Genomic DNA, 17,933 nt, shown 5'->3' with positions numbered 1-17,933 from the left:
TTAATGGCAATAGGCTCGTCGTTCGAAGTGGGTGTATGTACTATACAACTCTACTAACTCTTTGTGGATATAGGCGTGATTCTATGTTGTATTAGTTTAAGAAGCTGTTCTGCTTCTGCTGCAAGATAACCCTTTAAGTATTGCAGTTTTTGTACATTATCCAATGTTGGATTGATATGAATCATTGATAAAAATAAATCTCTAAATGTGATCCACTCATTGTACTTCCCAGAAAAAGTTGGGATGTTTCTTTTGGGTAGATTTACAAGATTAAAACTGGTAGCCTCTGAACTAGATGTTTGAAGGACAGACGTATTTGTTTTATTTAAGTTGCTTATTTAGTATGAGTTATGTTTGTATTTTTTTTGTTATAATTTTATTACTACCGAAAAGTATTCACTTGTTCAGTTATTTTCTTAAGAATAAAGATTTTTTAAATAAAATGAGGATTTTTAAAAAATAAGACAAACAAAGTCAATGATGAATTTTATTCTAATTAAATTTAAGTGGAAACATGAATTCTTATAACATGAATCTAAAGAAGGAAACGCTATTATATTCTTAATCACGAAATACTTATTAAAATAACAAATGTCTTTCATTTTGTCATCGTTCAAATTAATATACAAGAAAAAAAAAAAAACTAAGTTACATGTCAAAATTAAGCCATTGATGGCACAACTACCGGTATTGACAATGAGAACACACTCATTAGTATTTAAAAAAAAATAAGAAAAAGAAATAAAAAGTAAAATATTTGCAAAATATGAGAACATTTCAAAATTGTGCCAAACACGAGCTTTTTAATGTGGATAGAGAAATTAAAAAAGATACATATACATTTAAAAAAAAAAACGATTTTTTAATTTGTCAAGCCGGGACGAGCGTGCCTTCTTCATTGAGTAATATTAGTACTCAATATTCTAGATAGATGGCGTGCGGCTTAATGACGATACATAGAAATAATTTCGCGTAGACAGGAGTAGGACTCGATGGTGTAATGGTTAACTCGCTCGTCTCGGCTTGACAAATGCTGCGGGTTCAAGTTCGGCCCGAGTTACAATTTTTTTCGATTAATTTTCTCTTTATGACTTTCGCTAAGCACCGGTGATGATACAAAAACAAAAATCATATATGTCTGTAAAATGACTTGTTTTAATGAACAAAAGAGATCATTATTTGTTAAATAATAAATAAATAACAAGAGATCTTATAAAACAAGTCAAAAGTATTATTTATAAAAAAATAATAGATTTAAATTATGAATAAAATTATAAAAAGTCATAGATGTAGGTACCCAAGTGGTACTTACTATTTGAATTTAATGAAAATTATAATTATCATTAAGAAATTATTATATTAAATGTTATTTTTCTCTCTACCCACACTTCACAATACAAGGCATAAGCTCCATTGTGCCAATGTAACACTACTTACAAATGTCAAAACGTGTAACAATTACAAACTGTAATTAAAAACATACTTTTACTATTTATCATTTATTTTTCATCATTATTTTGAGAAGGCACATGAAAATTTCTTATAAATAAATGAATTGAACAGAATCAGTGGTTCAATTTCTTCATTTAATTTTGACAAGAAAAGCGGGTAAATTAAAAGAATAACAATGTAAAGATACATTTTACATGTATTTTTTTAAAATTACAGTCATTTAAATGTAAGGCTGGTTCGCGTATTGCGTTTAGATTTTTTTTTAATTTAGTTTTTTTCATGTGGTAACACCAGCCCTTTAATACATTCAGTCGCCGAACGATAGTTTGGGCCTACTATATATAACATAAATATATATGAACAGCTCTTACATACTATAAAAATACAACAATATTCATCGGAAGAAACTTACTTGACTGATTAACATTATTTGTCTCCATTTTACCTGTCTTTTATTACTTGCAGTCAGACTTATAGCGCATACCTATGCCAAAACTCGGGTGAAGGTCAGCCTTCGCGGCACAGTAACCCCGCCGCGCGTGTCGCGGAATATATCGAGGGCTTCGCCAATAAATGCTGCGAATGCTATCTACATAGATCGTAGGTACGGCAATTGGTCGAAGCCTTCGATATAATTCGCACCGCGCGCGGCGCGTTTGCCGTGCAGACCCTGCAGACCAACTTACGCTGGATAATTATACCAACTTGTTATTTTCCCAATGTAAGTTGGCCCGCCCCGTGCACCCGTGCGCGGGGCGCCTTAATAGTCCTTTTAGGTTGTCCTTTTGTCATATTATTAGTCGACCAGTCAAGTTAGCTTCATAGTGGTACCTAGGTGATATGCCACAGATAATTCTTACTTTGTACACGCTACTATTACGTCATATATAAAAAATCTGTTTTGTTATCTTGGAAACATATTTGGGTATCCATAATTACTGATGAGGCAAACGGTACGATTGAAACTATTTTTTCTAAACCATTTAAGTTGGTACTACTGTTATCGGCCGTCAATGGCACGCTTCACACAGTAGTACCAACCTAACGGCGTGTAAAATGTTGCCAGCAAAAGAAATAGACTACAAATTCCTCTCATTTCCTTACACCATTGATATTTTTACATTAAGTAGTTTGATCCCAAAACAGATAGACAGCCAGCTTTAATTTTGAAATTAATGGAAGATTGAATACAACCGTGGCAGATAACATTTAGCGTATATACAATCGTATAGCCGATAGCAACAATATTATAATATTATAGAGTTTATAAATATTTGAAGTGAGTGATTTTATTATATTTATTTTATAACATTTATGCTAATTGTTCTGAACAACAACGCCTATGGAATTACGTATTAAAATGATTGGTCTTTTATACAAAAACAACATCAGATTGTGCGTACAAATAAACAAAATGGAATAACGCAATTATATTTTAGTGTAGGTGCCTTTCTAAAAATGATATCCATTCTCCCTACCCAACAGAACTTGATGATTTAATTTGTCTTTAAAATTTAATCATGAATTGAAAATCAAAATAATAATCGAGTTTTATGCCTGGCAAGTGCCAGTTAGTTAAGAGTACGGGTAAGTGAACGATAAATTAGAGAAATCAATTTGATTCTGTCATTGATATTTCTCAAATTGTAGACTTTAATAATAGTTGATTCATTAACTGAGGAAGTAATTAAGGTGTTTTGTGTTATATTTTTATTTAAATATACCAATAAAATAATTGAATTACGTATTAGTAATGGGAAATAGTTCATACTTGTACATAATTTCATTTGATAGAAAGTATTGATATGTGGAATATTGAACATGCTTGTCTTTACAAAAAACGCCAGCCAGTGTAAGTAAACTGACATTGAAAATGTCTGGATTATTTGATAATGGAATGAAAAATAAGAAATTACTCACTTCAAATACTATAAATTATACGACAACAAAAACGACACGCTACTCTACGCTAGAAGTAAGAAAAATATATAATTTCCATTTAACTAATGTTTGAAAGCTCGTGAAAATATTTTAGAGTCACAAGAAATTGTCTTTTACATTTTATTACAACTACTAATAACGGTATATACTAATAAATATAACATGTATATAATGTATACTAGAAAATAAACGAACCAGCGTTTAATTCACGTTAACGGTTACAAATCAAAGAAAATCAAAACAATCCAAACAATAAATTTAAGCAAACTGGAACTTATTCTACACACGCACAAAATATAGAATAGAAGATAAATGAAATTATTATTCATGTCTTTAAACCTGCTGCTTAAAAATGTTTTAATCTTTTCTATTTTTAAAATAGGTCTTTTGTGAAATATATTTTAGGACTATCGGCCAACAACGGTCAGTCCGTGGCGGTCACTTTATCTGTCAAAATATACAGTATTCGATGAAATGACACTTACGATGCTATACAGTTTTCGTATGCGTATCGTATTTCTTTTCACAGAATTCACTGTTTGTCGCGAACTGTATAGTACGTGCATAAGGTTTATTTTTATTAAACATCGGTTTTACATTTTGAAATAGTTAGATACAGTTTAATTTAGGAGTATATTAATTCAGTGATATAATACGTACAATACAATAAATGCATAAAAGAACAGGCTTCAATGAGAGCAGAACAGAAAAAGATATGTTCATAAATATAGAAAATTATTAGTAAAGTTACTCTATGTATGTAAAGTACAAAAATTTCGAGATTTCTTCTCTAAATACTTGTTTTTTTTTCTACTCAAAACTATGGAAGCCAAAATGTGACGACGTAGCTAAAACACCGTCTACAAAATGCGACAAAATGTTTACTATACCTTATTATCCTGTGAACTATTGATAAGCCGAATTTTATTTCACCGAATTTTGTCCGACTTATGATAGCTTCAGATAACACTGTGGCCATTCAGATTAAAAAAGACATACTCAACTATTAGGCGAAATAGAACTTCGACCGACCAACAGTAAAATCTTATTATCCAATATTTACCTATGAATTCTCATTTATAAATGTACGCACCTAGTATTTAAGAGATAGCTTTTCTATAAAACCTTTTTAAAACAGTGGTCCTATTTTTTTCAAGATATTAAGAAAATATAGAAGTGGTCCGAGATTTTATTCAAAATTAGTTATTGAGACTCCACCAATAGTTACTTTATAAAAAAGAAAATGCTACGAAAGCTTATTTTTTAAAAGCAACATTCTTATTTAATAATATAAATGAGTTTGACATTAAGTTGGGGCAAAAACGTCAAAATAATTATTGGTAGAGAATCTCCACTAAAAATTCCCTAAATTCAGAATTCGGTAGAAGAGCTATCCCATGTCAAATGTTTTTAAAAATGATTTTTCCTCATTTAATATATTCATTTATGATTGTGGTTCTGACCCTGCCTCGTTAAAGCGATATATACTATTTTTATGGTACCGATATTATTACAAATTGTTACATTCCCTTACGCTACACTACAACAAGCTTCAAACATCCTAGGCCGATAGGAACTCAAAACGGATACAATTCTAAAAAATACTAAACAAAGAAACACATATATAGCCGAGAAAAAAAAAACACTTCAGGAAGTTCGAGCATCATCGTTGTTTCTCTCGAGCTAACGACAAACAGCGTGAGTGAAAACAAGACAGCGATATTGCCCAAAGATACCCAAAGTGGCTTAATCTTAAGTATACGAAAGTAAACATGCAAACACGAGTCAAATAGTGCTCTAAAGTTAGCTAAAATTTTGTTTTCGAACAAAAGTCAAAGTAGCTGAGGAACAGCACGGAAAGTAAACTATCCTTAATCTAAATCTCACTTATTTTAATTATAAACTTACCTCAGAGCACTGTAAGATAACAGCCAAACAAGTACAAACGTCATTTTGGTTTCGGGCGCCTCACGTGTAAACAAATCAATATTTATATTACTATCAATATTGATTTGTTTCAAAACTTTCAAAACAATTATCACTTTATAATAAATGATTAAAAATCTTTTATGTCAGTCCTTAATCGAAAATGTCTTCTAAAGTCTTCACTTGACGTTTATGGTGGCGAGGCGCCTGCTCAATGGTGTTAGTTCTTGCAACTATGAGTTCTCTGGCTCCTCCCATTCCACAGATGCCCATTGCGGCAACTCGGTCTCATACTCCCACCCGGGTCCCTGTAACAAAATATTTTCTGTTACAACAATAAAACTTTTTATTAGAGCATATCACATGCAGCCCTGTTTTTATTATTTGATTTTTAATTTTACGGGGTCGTAAACTAAAGGGGACCTGTGTAAACATGTCACAGATGGCTTTGGCCTTGATTATTGAAATACAGAAGGTGTTTTCTTACAGGGGATGTGTATCAAGGCTGCATGTAATAATGTAATGTACAATTACATACCTTTAATTTTTACACTCGAGTTACAAAGTTATTAGCATACATTATTGAGCCAACAACTTAAAAAATGAAGATATATAAAAGCATTTAAGAAATGGTTTCAATTTAACGCTTAATGCTTATCGAAAAGGTTGGTCGGAGATTGCGCAGAGTCGAGAAGAAAAAAACCTTTGCCCAAGCAGTGGGATCAAGTAGGCTAGATAAGATAATATGTTGATTAGTTAAAAACTGACATCTCCTGTCAACTTACTGAAATTTTAGACACAAGACAGGATTTCTATAGTCAAGTGAAGTCACTGAAAAATTTAACCTTGAAGAATTATTTTGGAGAATAACATAGCTACCAACCTTGTACTTCCAAGCATGGAGATACATGACAAGATCCCTGGGCCGCGGGTCGCGGTACCGGACTCGGCACTCGTAGCAATGAGGGTCGGAGGTCAACGCGTCGTTGGTGCTGACAACGCTTGAGGCGGCTGAGCTCGTTGCAGTCGCTGCGCAGCCAGTCTGTGTCGCCACTGTCACTTTGTCCGACTGTAAGGAATTGTTAAGGGTTAGATTTTGGTTGTGGGATATGATGGTAAACTTTAAGACAAACATGAAGGTCTTGGTGCAAAAATGAATTGCGTTTGTTTTTTGATAAAATTATCAATTTAGTCGTTTAATTATTAATGGAAGTATATACAGATGACGGTCACAAGGTCTGTTTTAATTAATAATCCAAACAGACTCATATAATAATGTACTCAGCAACCATCTTGCCGCATAGCAAATACGATCAATTATATTCGGCTTAATGAAGACACTTAAGACATATTGAAGATTTTGTTACAAGTCAACAAAACAAGCATTTTTAAGTTTCTTTATAGTGTTTGAGTTAGTACCTCACATAAAATTGATTTTAGAGCATTTGTATTCTACCTTAGCATCATTGGAGTCATCATTCAGCGATGGTGAGATGGCAGGGGATGGTGCGAGTGTACAGGATCCCGGTGATGACACTTCAGCTGGAGCCTCCGCCCCACTTGATGGACTGGGCAGCGTTGCTAAAGGCAAGAATATAAAACTTTAATGCCCTGTAAACTGTAAAAATGATGAAATATTAGGATTGATTGAAAAAATACTCCAATCAAGCCAGTCAGGATAGTCTATCTGGTACAAAACATGAAAAATCTCGGATACTATTATCTACATAAGAAGTATAGTCATACCGTACGTGGATACCATAAAAATGTCTGGTATTGAATGTGTTCCTCTAGTTATTAAATAACTTGTAATGTATATCCTCATTGGTTTTTAAAAGATGTGTTGCTGTTGCAGTTTCTTGTCATTTCTTCTCCTCAGCCATAACACCTTGCGAAATGACGTAAATTCAAAAATGTCACATTGACCTTCAACAAATTTATCCATGATAATTACGTTGAATAAATGATTCTGATTTCTGAATGAAAAAAAGTGCATCCAATAGTTAATCACATAAATGAATCTGGTGTGTATCAAATTCGAGACCTACGACTTGAAAAGTAGTAGACATTACAAATAGTTGTAATTAAATTAAGGAAAGAAAGAAAACCTCTAGAAGATTCTTAGTATGCCTTTCTAAAAATTTAAAACTTACGTGTCATAATGGAAGATGGTGTTACACCAGGAGCGGGTGACTCCAGTCTCGGAGACGATTCTCTTGACGCTGGGCCTGTGTCACAGTCATCTTCACCAACTGTAGGGAATAATTCGTTGGTTTATTTCTATCTTACTATTTTAGAACCATTATAGTGTATCCACACATCTTTTGGGAGTGTCTTTAATAGGGAAGAATATTTTGTGCATTACCTAATGTTTTGTATAATCAGGAAAGTAATTTCAGGTAGTTGTGTTAATTACGAGTACATTATTTAAAACTGCAAAAGTATTCCGAGTTACAAAGAGTCTTTGTACACCGTTTACTTAATTTAACCATAGCTTTCATGAAACTTCAACGTGTGTCTCCTGCCTATGACATATAACTAGTTAGTATGATATTGTTACAGTTATGCATATAGTCGTGCTATTGTGACATATCTCTCTCTTATTTAAGAGCTGCGCTCTTGTCGGTGGAGTAATCGCCATTCCTCTCTTCCTCCCGCCAAAATCTATAACCAACCAACCAACCTAACCTATTGTGACATATGTCCGTCACTATTGAATGTCTAAATTTAATTGCGAGCAATATAGATTGGCAACTTTATGATTACCTTTATCATCAGACACCGGCTTGGAAAACAGCATGTCATCATCAGCAGCGTCTACTCCAAGCCAGTTCTCTGCATTATGGATAGCAATCAGATCTCTGACCAGCTGCTCGTCTGATTTACCGCCTGTGTCACCCCCTTTACCACGGAGGGGGCCAAACACCGGGTGGTTGTAAAGAGGGTCGTTTACTACTGGGTACCCTGTTGGAAAAATGATGAGTTCAAAAGGTTTCATAAATATAATGGATGGTGTTATTGGTATAATATATTTTTTTAATAGTTGATTCTAATTAGAAGATTATATTGTTGATATTACATTGTACCTCTCTAAATTTGACTCATTCAAGGCATTTAAGACACAGTAAAATATATGGTTAGACAAAACCCTTTGAAGATACAAAAACAGACAGATACAAACCATGCCTGAATTTTAGTCGCGGTAGACAGAACTATCAGTCACCGGAACAAAAGTTGCAGTCACACTGCAGATAAACATAACCAAACAAGGTTTTGGTGTATAAAACTGAAACGAAATAAAAGCGACTTACCCAAATACTGCAAGTGCACCCTAATTTGATGCATTCTTCCCGTCTTGGGCTTGCAAAGCACCACGCTAGTATTCGTTCTGACGTTGAATCCCAATCTCTTGAACACTGTGGAGCAATCCTTGCCTTTTGGTGACACCTTGCACACTCCAATCTTGTAGCTCACCACTTCAATCGGTTCTTGGCATTCGATCTCATCGCTGCAATTGAGAAAAGAATCTTAGAATTTATAGTATTTCACAATTATCACATTTGAGAATGTTCATTGGCCACTTGGTCTAAGTATCGTCATTCACTATACACGTTTCAAGTTGATTTTCTTTGACTCATGAGGATGAGTCCTCATCTTCACAAAAAAATAAATGGTTGAGTATAAAAGTAATCAAACTTGTATTGTGATACACAGTATGCCATTGACCCAAGGAAATAATATTGAGTTATCCAAGTGTTGTGTATACTATATTTTGAATAAGATGTGCTATTTCTGAATAATATTTACATCGTTAGTTAGACCAACATGAATCTCCCATTTACTTACGTGTGCCAACTTTAGCTGATTAAATAATATCCTAAGATTTATCGACTACTTACCTTCACAGATGTTACAATAATAGCAAATATACTTATAAGTTACATCGGGACACCGTCAAGTTAAGTTTTGATTGGATATTATTCGTAATCTTGTTGATATTACCCTTACTCATTCCAATAATATTATCTTTGGTTGACTTTTCTAACAAGTGTATTCAGTGTGTATTTCTTTTATTGGACCTGATCAGCCTAAACATCAGAATCATCTCTCTAGCGATTATCCCGTTTTACAAAACCTGTGCTTTGATTATTTGAAGTTATTGACAGTTCCATTTATACAAAAGCGACTGGCGAGTTCCTTTCCAACCCGAAAAGAAAATTAGCCGATATACCGGTTAGGTCACATGCCTCCGAAAACACGCTTTATTCGGCTACACGATGTTTTTCTTAACCGTATTGCATAGTGTAATCAACTTAAATATAACAAAACGTATTTTTAACTTACTCAGGAAATTCTCCGTCAACTCTGCAGACGTATTCCTTCTGCACTTGTCTGTTCCTGATTTGATGTTCCATCTGCCTTGCTTTCTTTGGACTCCGTCCGAACAGCAGAAGACCTAATAATGAAAATAATAGTAATAAACATTGTATCTATATCAGTTGTTGTGTTAATGATAGATATTGTGCTGTTGATTTATTTATTTATTTTTATTTATTTATTTATTTATTTGTACACAATGAAACAGACACAAGAAACATACAAAGAAAACAGATAGTACAGGCAAGCTTATCTCTAAACAAAGAGATATGTAAACAAAGAGTATGTAATTGATATGTTAATTATTGACAACGTTACTTCTTCGTTACTGTCAACCCAAGTTCAAAGATCTCCAAGCAAGTTTCTTGCACAGCTACTCCACATTTACTTTTATTCATAAGGAAGATGTTGAAAAGAAACTAGTTTTTGACTTACCAGACGTTAGCCTGTCCAATCTGTGTATGGTCCTCAAATTCTTCAAGTTGTATTCTTTAGCCAGTATAAAAACGACTGTGTTGTGCCTGTACCGTCCACATGGGTGAACCTATAAAATAACGCCATAGTATTACAATTATCTGTATAATATCTCATTCTCAAGCAAAAAGTGTCGTTAATATTTCATAACCGTTTCACCGAAATTATCATTTGACAGAATGTTACGATATACTAATAAAACGATAGCTTTTAATTGAAAATTGACAATCAGAAGTAACTTTTACCATAAGTTTCAACTACAACCTGAACTATTATAGTATTTGTTTATAAAAGTTAACAAATTTTTAGTGTAATGGACACATTTTCCATAAGGGTTCGTTCATTAAACTAATTGTTTATGATTCTCCCAAGACCAGAGATGTCAGAAGTGACTGACAAAATTTGCAAGGGCTTTTCAATTGAATTATTAACAAGTTTTAAGAATTACGTAGAATTCTAATTGGGAATGTCACCGACATCAGATCGGAAATTGACTTCATTTAATAATGTCCCTCAGGATGATTCGGGGAAAAGTTTACTACAAGAAGCTAAAAGCTTCGTCAATTGTCAAAATTTAGTTATATTATTTTAATATTCAATTACTTGTATTATAAATTCGAATATAAATAAACGAAGAACTAAACGTCACGAATCGTGTTATGCTTAAATTCTAAAAGGTTTTCCTTTGAAAAAATAATAAAATACAACGAAACTGAATATTTTAGCTCCTTACTTATAAAAAAGAGTCAATAATATTAATTATAATATATTTCTTAGTTTTTTATTTAGCATAATTTTAAATCGATAATGTTTAGTCTTCACAAATATACCATAATTTAAACGAATATAAAATTAAAATACAATGACAAATGAATTAAAAGCGCATTCTAATAATGCAAGCAAGGTGACATTGAAAAATATGTGATGAAATATATGAAAAACGACTTTACGATACTTTTTATTTAAAGTCATTTTAGCGTGAAACACGACGTATACAACGTAAAGCATGCAAAGACAAAGGACAACATTAAAATTAGAAAACCTTTAAATATTTGTTATTTTAATTCTCTCTCCAACTTTGGACGAACGATATATTCAAAGATTTATTCGTTTTATACATACAACAACTTATTTAAATTAAATCACTTTTTAATATAATAAAAATATTAAGTTTGCTTAGCTTTAAAAATGTAAGTAGTAAAATTAATAAAAATGTAGGTATCTAAATAAAAGTAATTAATTTTATAATCAATACAGTAATTGTTCGAAAATTTTTAGATATTGAATTGAAAAATTTTTCTTTCAAATATCAAGGCAAAAAGAAATATTTCCGGTTATTATTCTTGAGGAAAACGAAGACTTTTAATTAGAATCTTTTTAACGGATCTGTCTTTTGTAATTTCTTTTCAATTATATCTTTTCTTTTTATGTAAAAAATTCTGAAATGTAAAGACATTTTCTTTTTGCTCAATTGATACACAAAACTATCTGCAATTATAGAAGTATAAGAATCATAACTTTAAATAGGTACGTGTTTTGTAGTTATATAATATTTGAATAAGGTTCGTGAATATACAATTTTCAATTCAAGAGCAAAGAAGAATCGATATTTTGGAGAGAGAATACACAAATCTTAAGACACGAATACCACATGAGATAAAATGTGAAAGTCAGAGGCTCGCAAGCCAAACCCACTTCCAAGTGGGATTATAGCATTGTTCCGGGATTCTTCCGGGATTCCCGAGTCCACACTACCGGATCTGTCCGGTATTGTTCCAACTCTCAAGATCACAATCTCGTTGTCAGACTCTGGCGCGACCGGATTTGGAAACGATTTTTTTTAGTTTTACGGAGTTTGAAAATATGAAATATGTGTAGCCATCATATTTAAGTCCTTTTTTTCTAAATTATTCAAAAATATTCCCATATCTTTCTTAACTAGCGATATTGTTGTTTAGACTATTTTAAAATATGCATTCTTAAAGTTATAAATCTTTATCATTTCATTGAATATCTTTATTGAAACTGAATAACAGAGTTCATAGAAAATGAAAATGATAGTCATGTGTTTTGTCTTAATATTTAAAATCTTTCAAAAGTTTCTAATGTTAAAAGTATTTTCTAATACTTAATATATTTTTTTTTATGAATTCCTAACCGAGAAAATCTTTTGCTTCCTTTAATGTTGATATTTCGGTTAACCGAGTATCAAAAATAGATTTAATATTATTTTTTACATTTTAACGTGTAATAACGGCCAACATTGCCTTACCTCCATCATTAAGTAAGTTAGCACCATTAATACGGGTAACGAGCATCCAACGAAGGCTTATGTTTATTTTGTACTATTTACCATCCTTATAAGAAATTAGATCCATTTCCCCACCTTCCTGCTTTTTGTTTCTTTTCTATTTCTGGCGTTATCATGCCTTGGGGAGAAGATTTATTGAGATTTATGCGAGCTTTTGGTATAATAACAGTACGGAAAAATAATAAATGTTTGCTGATTTAAGCGTACTGTATATAATCTGTGTAATTATTCTACATGCAAATTACAAGGCTATAGGTTTTTTAAAAAAGCTTTCTTTTTAACACTGAAGACAGTCCGCGTTAATCGAAAACAAAGAACATCCAGGTTTAAAAATTATGTATAATTTAATTAAATAAGGAATTCATTATATAAAAATATTTTTACCGTTCTAATAGTGGTAACAGACGATCGAATCGGTACGGACCGCACCATGAGCCACGGTTTGGTATCGCACCATTTCGATCATGTGTAGGGCAGTGCGGCGCACATTATTATTATTATTACCCGGTTAGGCCGGATTTCCATTGATGCGAAGATGGGTGGAGAAGAGCGGAGATGTGCGGATTTGACCAATCACAGCATTCGAGAGAGCGAAAAACGAACACGCTCTGTCACTCTTCGTCACGGCGATTGGTCGATTCCTCCACATCTCCCCTCATCTCCGTACAGCTCCGCGTCAATGGAAACGCAGCCTTAAGCGGTGCAGTCGCCATGCGCGTCGAACCCGGTTCGATACTGGACAGGTTCGATCGAGTGGATGACGCACCGCACCGAAATCAGTCAATCTACCCTTCCTGTGCGCACAGGTAGTGTCTATTTTTTAAAATAGAATCTAGCCCTTTCTTTTTTTTCCTTTTTACTTGTCATGGTATCATAGCAAGGTTGGTATCTACAAATAATGCGAATTTAGCTTGTTTTGTAAAACGGAGCATGTTGTGTGACGTGTTCACACAAAGATAGCTCGGCAACGACTGGACAGATCGTGGTGCGGTTCAATCGTATGGCATGAACGGCCGCACCGTACCGCATTATCGTATTCGTGGTGCGGACCCCACAGGTTCCATCATATGTGATTTAAGTTTAAAAAGCTTTTATTTATTAATTAAATTTATTTAATATTTATTTTTTACAATTTAACTAATATAATTCAATAACAAAAATAAATAAAATAAACTTTTATCAAAACATAAAACCGTTCTATTTCCAAATCACCCGACGGGCCAGAGTTTGACGCGACACACAGCCCGCACGAATGGACTCACCGGCAGCGAGCAAGGCTTGTCTAGCACGAGTAGCTCTTCATCCACGTGTATGATGCGTAAGGGACAAGCGAGCACTGGCGTCTCGTGCCTGGCCCACCACGGATAGAACATATAAGCGCAATTGCTTATTGCGACAAACGCAGCGATTTTCGGACGCGATGTATGTAATGTGCCGTTTGAAAGGCAATGATTCAGTTATGATTACGTAGAATCGCGGCGCGAATAAAATCCAAGCGATTGAAAAGGATACAGTAAAATAAAAATAGTTTAAGTTGAGTTGTCACTAACAATATTTCGAGCAAGAAACAGTATAATATAGGTTATATGGCTTTATTATTACAGTGGTTTGTTTGTTTAAAAGTAAAGAAAGAAATTGATTTAATTCAGTAGAAGCGTCAATTGAAATGTAATTTGTGTTGCCTTCTCACAAGTTTCTTCAAAGTTACTACTATAAAAAAGTAAAATTGATTGTTCATCGCATCCAAAATTCGCTGAGATTTACGTAATAGAAATATTGCGTTAAGGTGGCTTTGGGTGGTGTGAGAGCGACTAAAAGCAAGTTTCTTCGAAATTATTGTGGTAATTAATCTGCATTAAAAACCTTTCTAGTGTGTTTTAATTATAATTATGACACAGGGTGCATTGGAATTAATCATTTCGGAGAAACACTAGAAGCATGTTGCGAGCCGCTATAGGTTACTTTGATTAAAGGGACGTGCTTGCCAGGCTTAGAGCGTGTGTGTAAAGGTGCAAAATATTACTTATATATTTTATGCAAAAATTTAATACACTATCATCATCATCAATTTAAGAGCCACGCTCTTGTCGGTGTAGCATTTTCTCCCTAGCATTCCCTCTTGTCTTCCGCCCACATTTGACATTAAATAAAACTTATTTTACTCATTTAAAATTGGAAAAAAGTCCGAATTATAAAGACCGGAGTAATAATATGATTTTAAAACAAGCGGCTCGCACCATAAAGTTTGTAAGCCAGGCACTCTCACACCATTCGGCGCCATTTTTATTCACATTTATAAACTGCGCCGGAGCAGTTCTGAAGAGTGAAATCTTTAGGGTTAAGTACAGACTACATCTATGAAGTGTTTCTGGTTATCACGATGCCAATTGTGAACGTGTTTATGTGTAGTTTATTTGTTTTTTCTTTAATGTAAAAATAATATTTTTTAATTTATTTTTTAAGGTATCTCGTAGATTTTATATTTTTTTAAGTAAGAAGATATGGGTTAGTTAAGGCAAGCTTTAGCCATTTGTTACAAAAAAATATAGTATTATACAGTTAAACACTTATATAAGTTAAAATATAAAATATAGTTAAAATATAGTTTCATAATTGTACATGCAATTTTAATTTAATTTGATTAGTTTAGTTACGTCAATCATATTTACAGTGTTATAGTTTAGTAAACATAAAAATAAAATATTCTTACACATAAAAAGTAAAATAAGTTAATTTATTTAACATGTCGTTTTTTAATATCAGGTTTTATAGAATATACAAAAACAAAAATCGATAATATTTATAAAATAATGGTGATTTTTTACTGTCAATGTTCATCTCACCAAGAAGTACATATAACGATAATATATCTCGGTGCATATATGGAGAAGATTTGTATTTTTTTTGCAGACAAATGAGAGCGATATATCACTCCGCCGGTCGTAGGTCTGAGACCCACATCAGGGTATTGCATCAATCAATGTAATTGGCCACAGTCAATCAAATCCGTTTCGACATTGAAAAAAATCGCGAATATATACCTACGCCTCTGCCGAAAAAGGGTGTAAATCGAGTCATGTTTAAGTTGGTGTTTTGTCACGTTTTGTAGATTGATTTTTGTGGATCAATGTTTGATGGATGACTCATAAGTCGTCAGAGGACAACTTGCAGTCCGTTTTGTTATTGACAATGTAGAACACTAATACTACGTAGAAGGAACGCTCTCCGCGCCGCACATTTGACAAGCTTAGAGCGAACTGGATTTTCAATTCAATTGGGCCGTGTGGTTTAAGATAAATTATTAAATTTTGATTACTAAATACAGATCTAAAATTAACGAAAAACATTTTCTTTTTCCTATTTAACTTATTTATGTATTTTAATCAAGAAAAACATAATTTTATCACGTTTTTCTATGACGACACAGTGTGTTTTTTCATATAATTTCCATATTAATTTCGTGTTTATTTTGACGTTTAGTAAAAAGTAACTGATTTGACTAGTTGGAAACTAGCCTATTAAATTTTATAACCTGACAGCACATACACTAAATCGTTATAAAACAAGTCATCATTCATATTTTCCTTTCCATTTTTTAAGTCCAGTTTGTATTACATATAAACTTAAATACAATGGTATTCCAAATGCAGACGGTGGAATTTATATATGATCGATATCCATCCAAATTATTACTCATCACTTCCTCCGTAATATGTTTTTCTATATATTACTACTATAGTGAAAATCACAGAGTAACTCACATCCGCATGTGATTTTTGCTATCAAAACATTGCAATAGGTAAGATAGTTTGACGTTTCGTAAAAAGTAACTGATTTGACTAATTGGAAACTGGCCTATTCAGTTATTAAATTTTATAACCTGACAGCACATACGGTCACGAGTACTAATATGTATACGCTTTGAAACCATGTCACATTAACTTTTTTGACAAATTAAACCGTAAGTGTCATTAAGTTCGGTTGTAGTTTGGCGATAGTATTAAAATGTATGTGTATGTAATTTTGTTTATAAATAAATAAAAAAAAAAAAATGTCAAATATGGTAGTGCGACAGGGTTCTACAATGGGCCCATGATATTGCCCATGACTGTACACTAAATTGTTATAAAACAAGTCATCATTCATGTTTTCTTTCCCTCCAAATTTTACCTGGTATGAAATTAATTGAAAGAAATGGAGGTTTAGTTGAAGAAAATGACTTTAGAATGGGATTTTTCAAAATGGCGCATACGTGTTTTCACTATACGACGGTGAAAAAAACATTTTTGTTTGCGCTACACTATTTTCATCAACTATAAAGAAATATTCGATTTGAAGATAAAAGACACCAAATTAAGCGTTAATGGAGACATCGTAGGAATCCCTTTTGTCGAACGAGATTGAATTAAAAAAATAATAAACAGTTTTTTGATGCGTCACAAATTGATTAGTGAAATCGCTTGGAAGTAAAAAATGAGCCGATATGATTTATGAATTCATTACATTCATGCCGATCAATTTAAATTCATATCGCTAAATTAGTTTCGATGAAATATATTTTTGTTTAATTTATGGAGCGGAAGATTGATTTGAATATAATTATGTCATTACGACGGCTGTACTTGGGGAAGGTAATAAAATAATTGGTATTTCATTCGCATTTTTTAAATTATGCGTAAATATCTTGTTGGGTGACGGGCTCCATGGTTCAGTGGTTGACCGTTGGGATCACGATCCGGAGATTCCAGGTTCGATTCCCGGTGGGGAAATAGTCACAAAATCACTTTTTGATTAAAGGTCATTACAGGCTGATCATACGATGGTCCAAAAGTAAGACGATCCATGCTTGTAAGTATGTACGATAAGGTGCAAAAGTCCAATCAATTTCTTGCAAAGTAATAAATTAACTGGTTGCACTTAAAACCTCCTGGTTACATGTCGTTTCTGTAATAGACCAAAAACACCTATAGAAACAAATTTTATAGTTATGACAACTAAAGGTTAATTTCACCACTGTTTACAAATAATTCGCTGGGCTCACTGGCTGCACTTTTGCTCTTTGACTGTACATGCGTTAGGGGCCTTTGGAGCCTCAATAGTAACCCTGACTCCAGGACTGATGAGGGCGGTTATTGACCTCACAATCCACACGATAGAAGATACTCGTAGCAGCACAGAGATTCAACGTCTTAATTTAGCCATTTTCTAAATTCAAAATAGACGATCCAAATCGATTGTTACTGCCGTCAATAAAACGTGACGAGAAAATAGAGGGTAATAGCGGTAACATCCGGTTGCCAAATCGTAACTGTTTTCATACAAAGTTGCGTTATTTCTATACATACAATGTACGAGTAGCCGATTAAGCCGTGGTAGCCCAGTTGGTAGAACGCTTGCCTCTCACTTTGAGGTCGCAGGTTCGAATCCAGCAGGGCTAAACCAATGACTGTCG

At 33.2% G+C, this 17,933-nt stretch overlaps 1 protein-coding gene across 2 annotated transcripts in view; it reads right to left on the bottom strand.

Moving 5' to 3' along the window:
* Nucleotides 1–471: 471 nt before the first annotated feature.
* Nucleotides 472–17,933, bottom strand: part of LOC126370237 (uncharacterized) — a 565,986-nt gene continuing 548,524 nt past the window's right edge. For both annotated transcript variants that reach the window (XM_050015052.1, XM_050015061.1), the window contains 8 exons: nt 10,132–10,240; nt 9,664–9,775; nt 8,631–8,827; nt 8,086–8,283; nt 7,473–7,571; nt 6,776–6,900; nt 6,203–6,388; nt 472–5,627 (listed from right to left, as the gene is read on the bottom strand). In XM_050015052.1, the coding sequence (XP_049871009.1) occupies nt 5,553–5,627; nt 6,203–6,388; nt 6,776–6,900; nt 7,473–7,571; nt 8,086–8,283; nt 8,631–8,827; nt 9,664–9,775; nt 10,132–10,240 (1,101 nt within the window). In that variant the 3' untranslated portion in view covers nt 472–5,552. The remainder of the gene's footprint in view (nt 5,628–6,202; nt 6,389–6,775; nt 6,901–7,472; nt 7,572–8,085; nt 8,284–8,630; nt 8,828–9,663; nt 9,776–10,131; nt 10,241–17,933) is intronic.

Source organism: Pectinophora gossypiella, chromosome 1 (assembly GCF_024362695.1).
Source record: "Pectinophora gossypiella chromosome 1, ilPecGoss1.1, whole genome shotgun sequence".
Classification (NCBI taxonomy): domain Eukaryota; kingdom Metazoa; phylum Arthropoda; class Insecta; order Lepidoptera; family Gelechiidae; genus Pectinophora; species Pectinophora gossypiella.
Note: the sequence above shows the minus strand (reverse complement) of the source record. Positions and strands in the feature narration are given on the sequence as shown.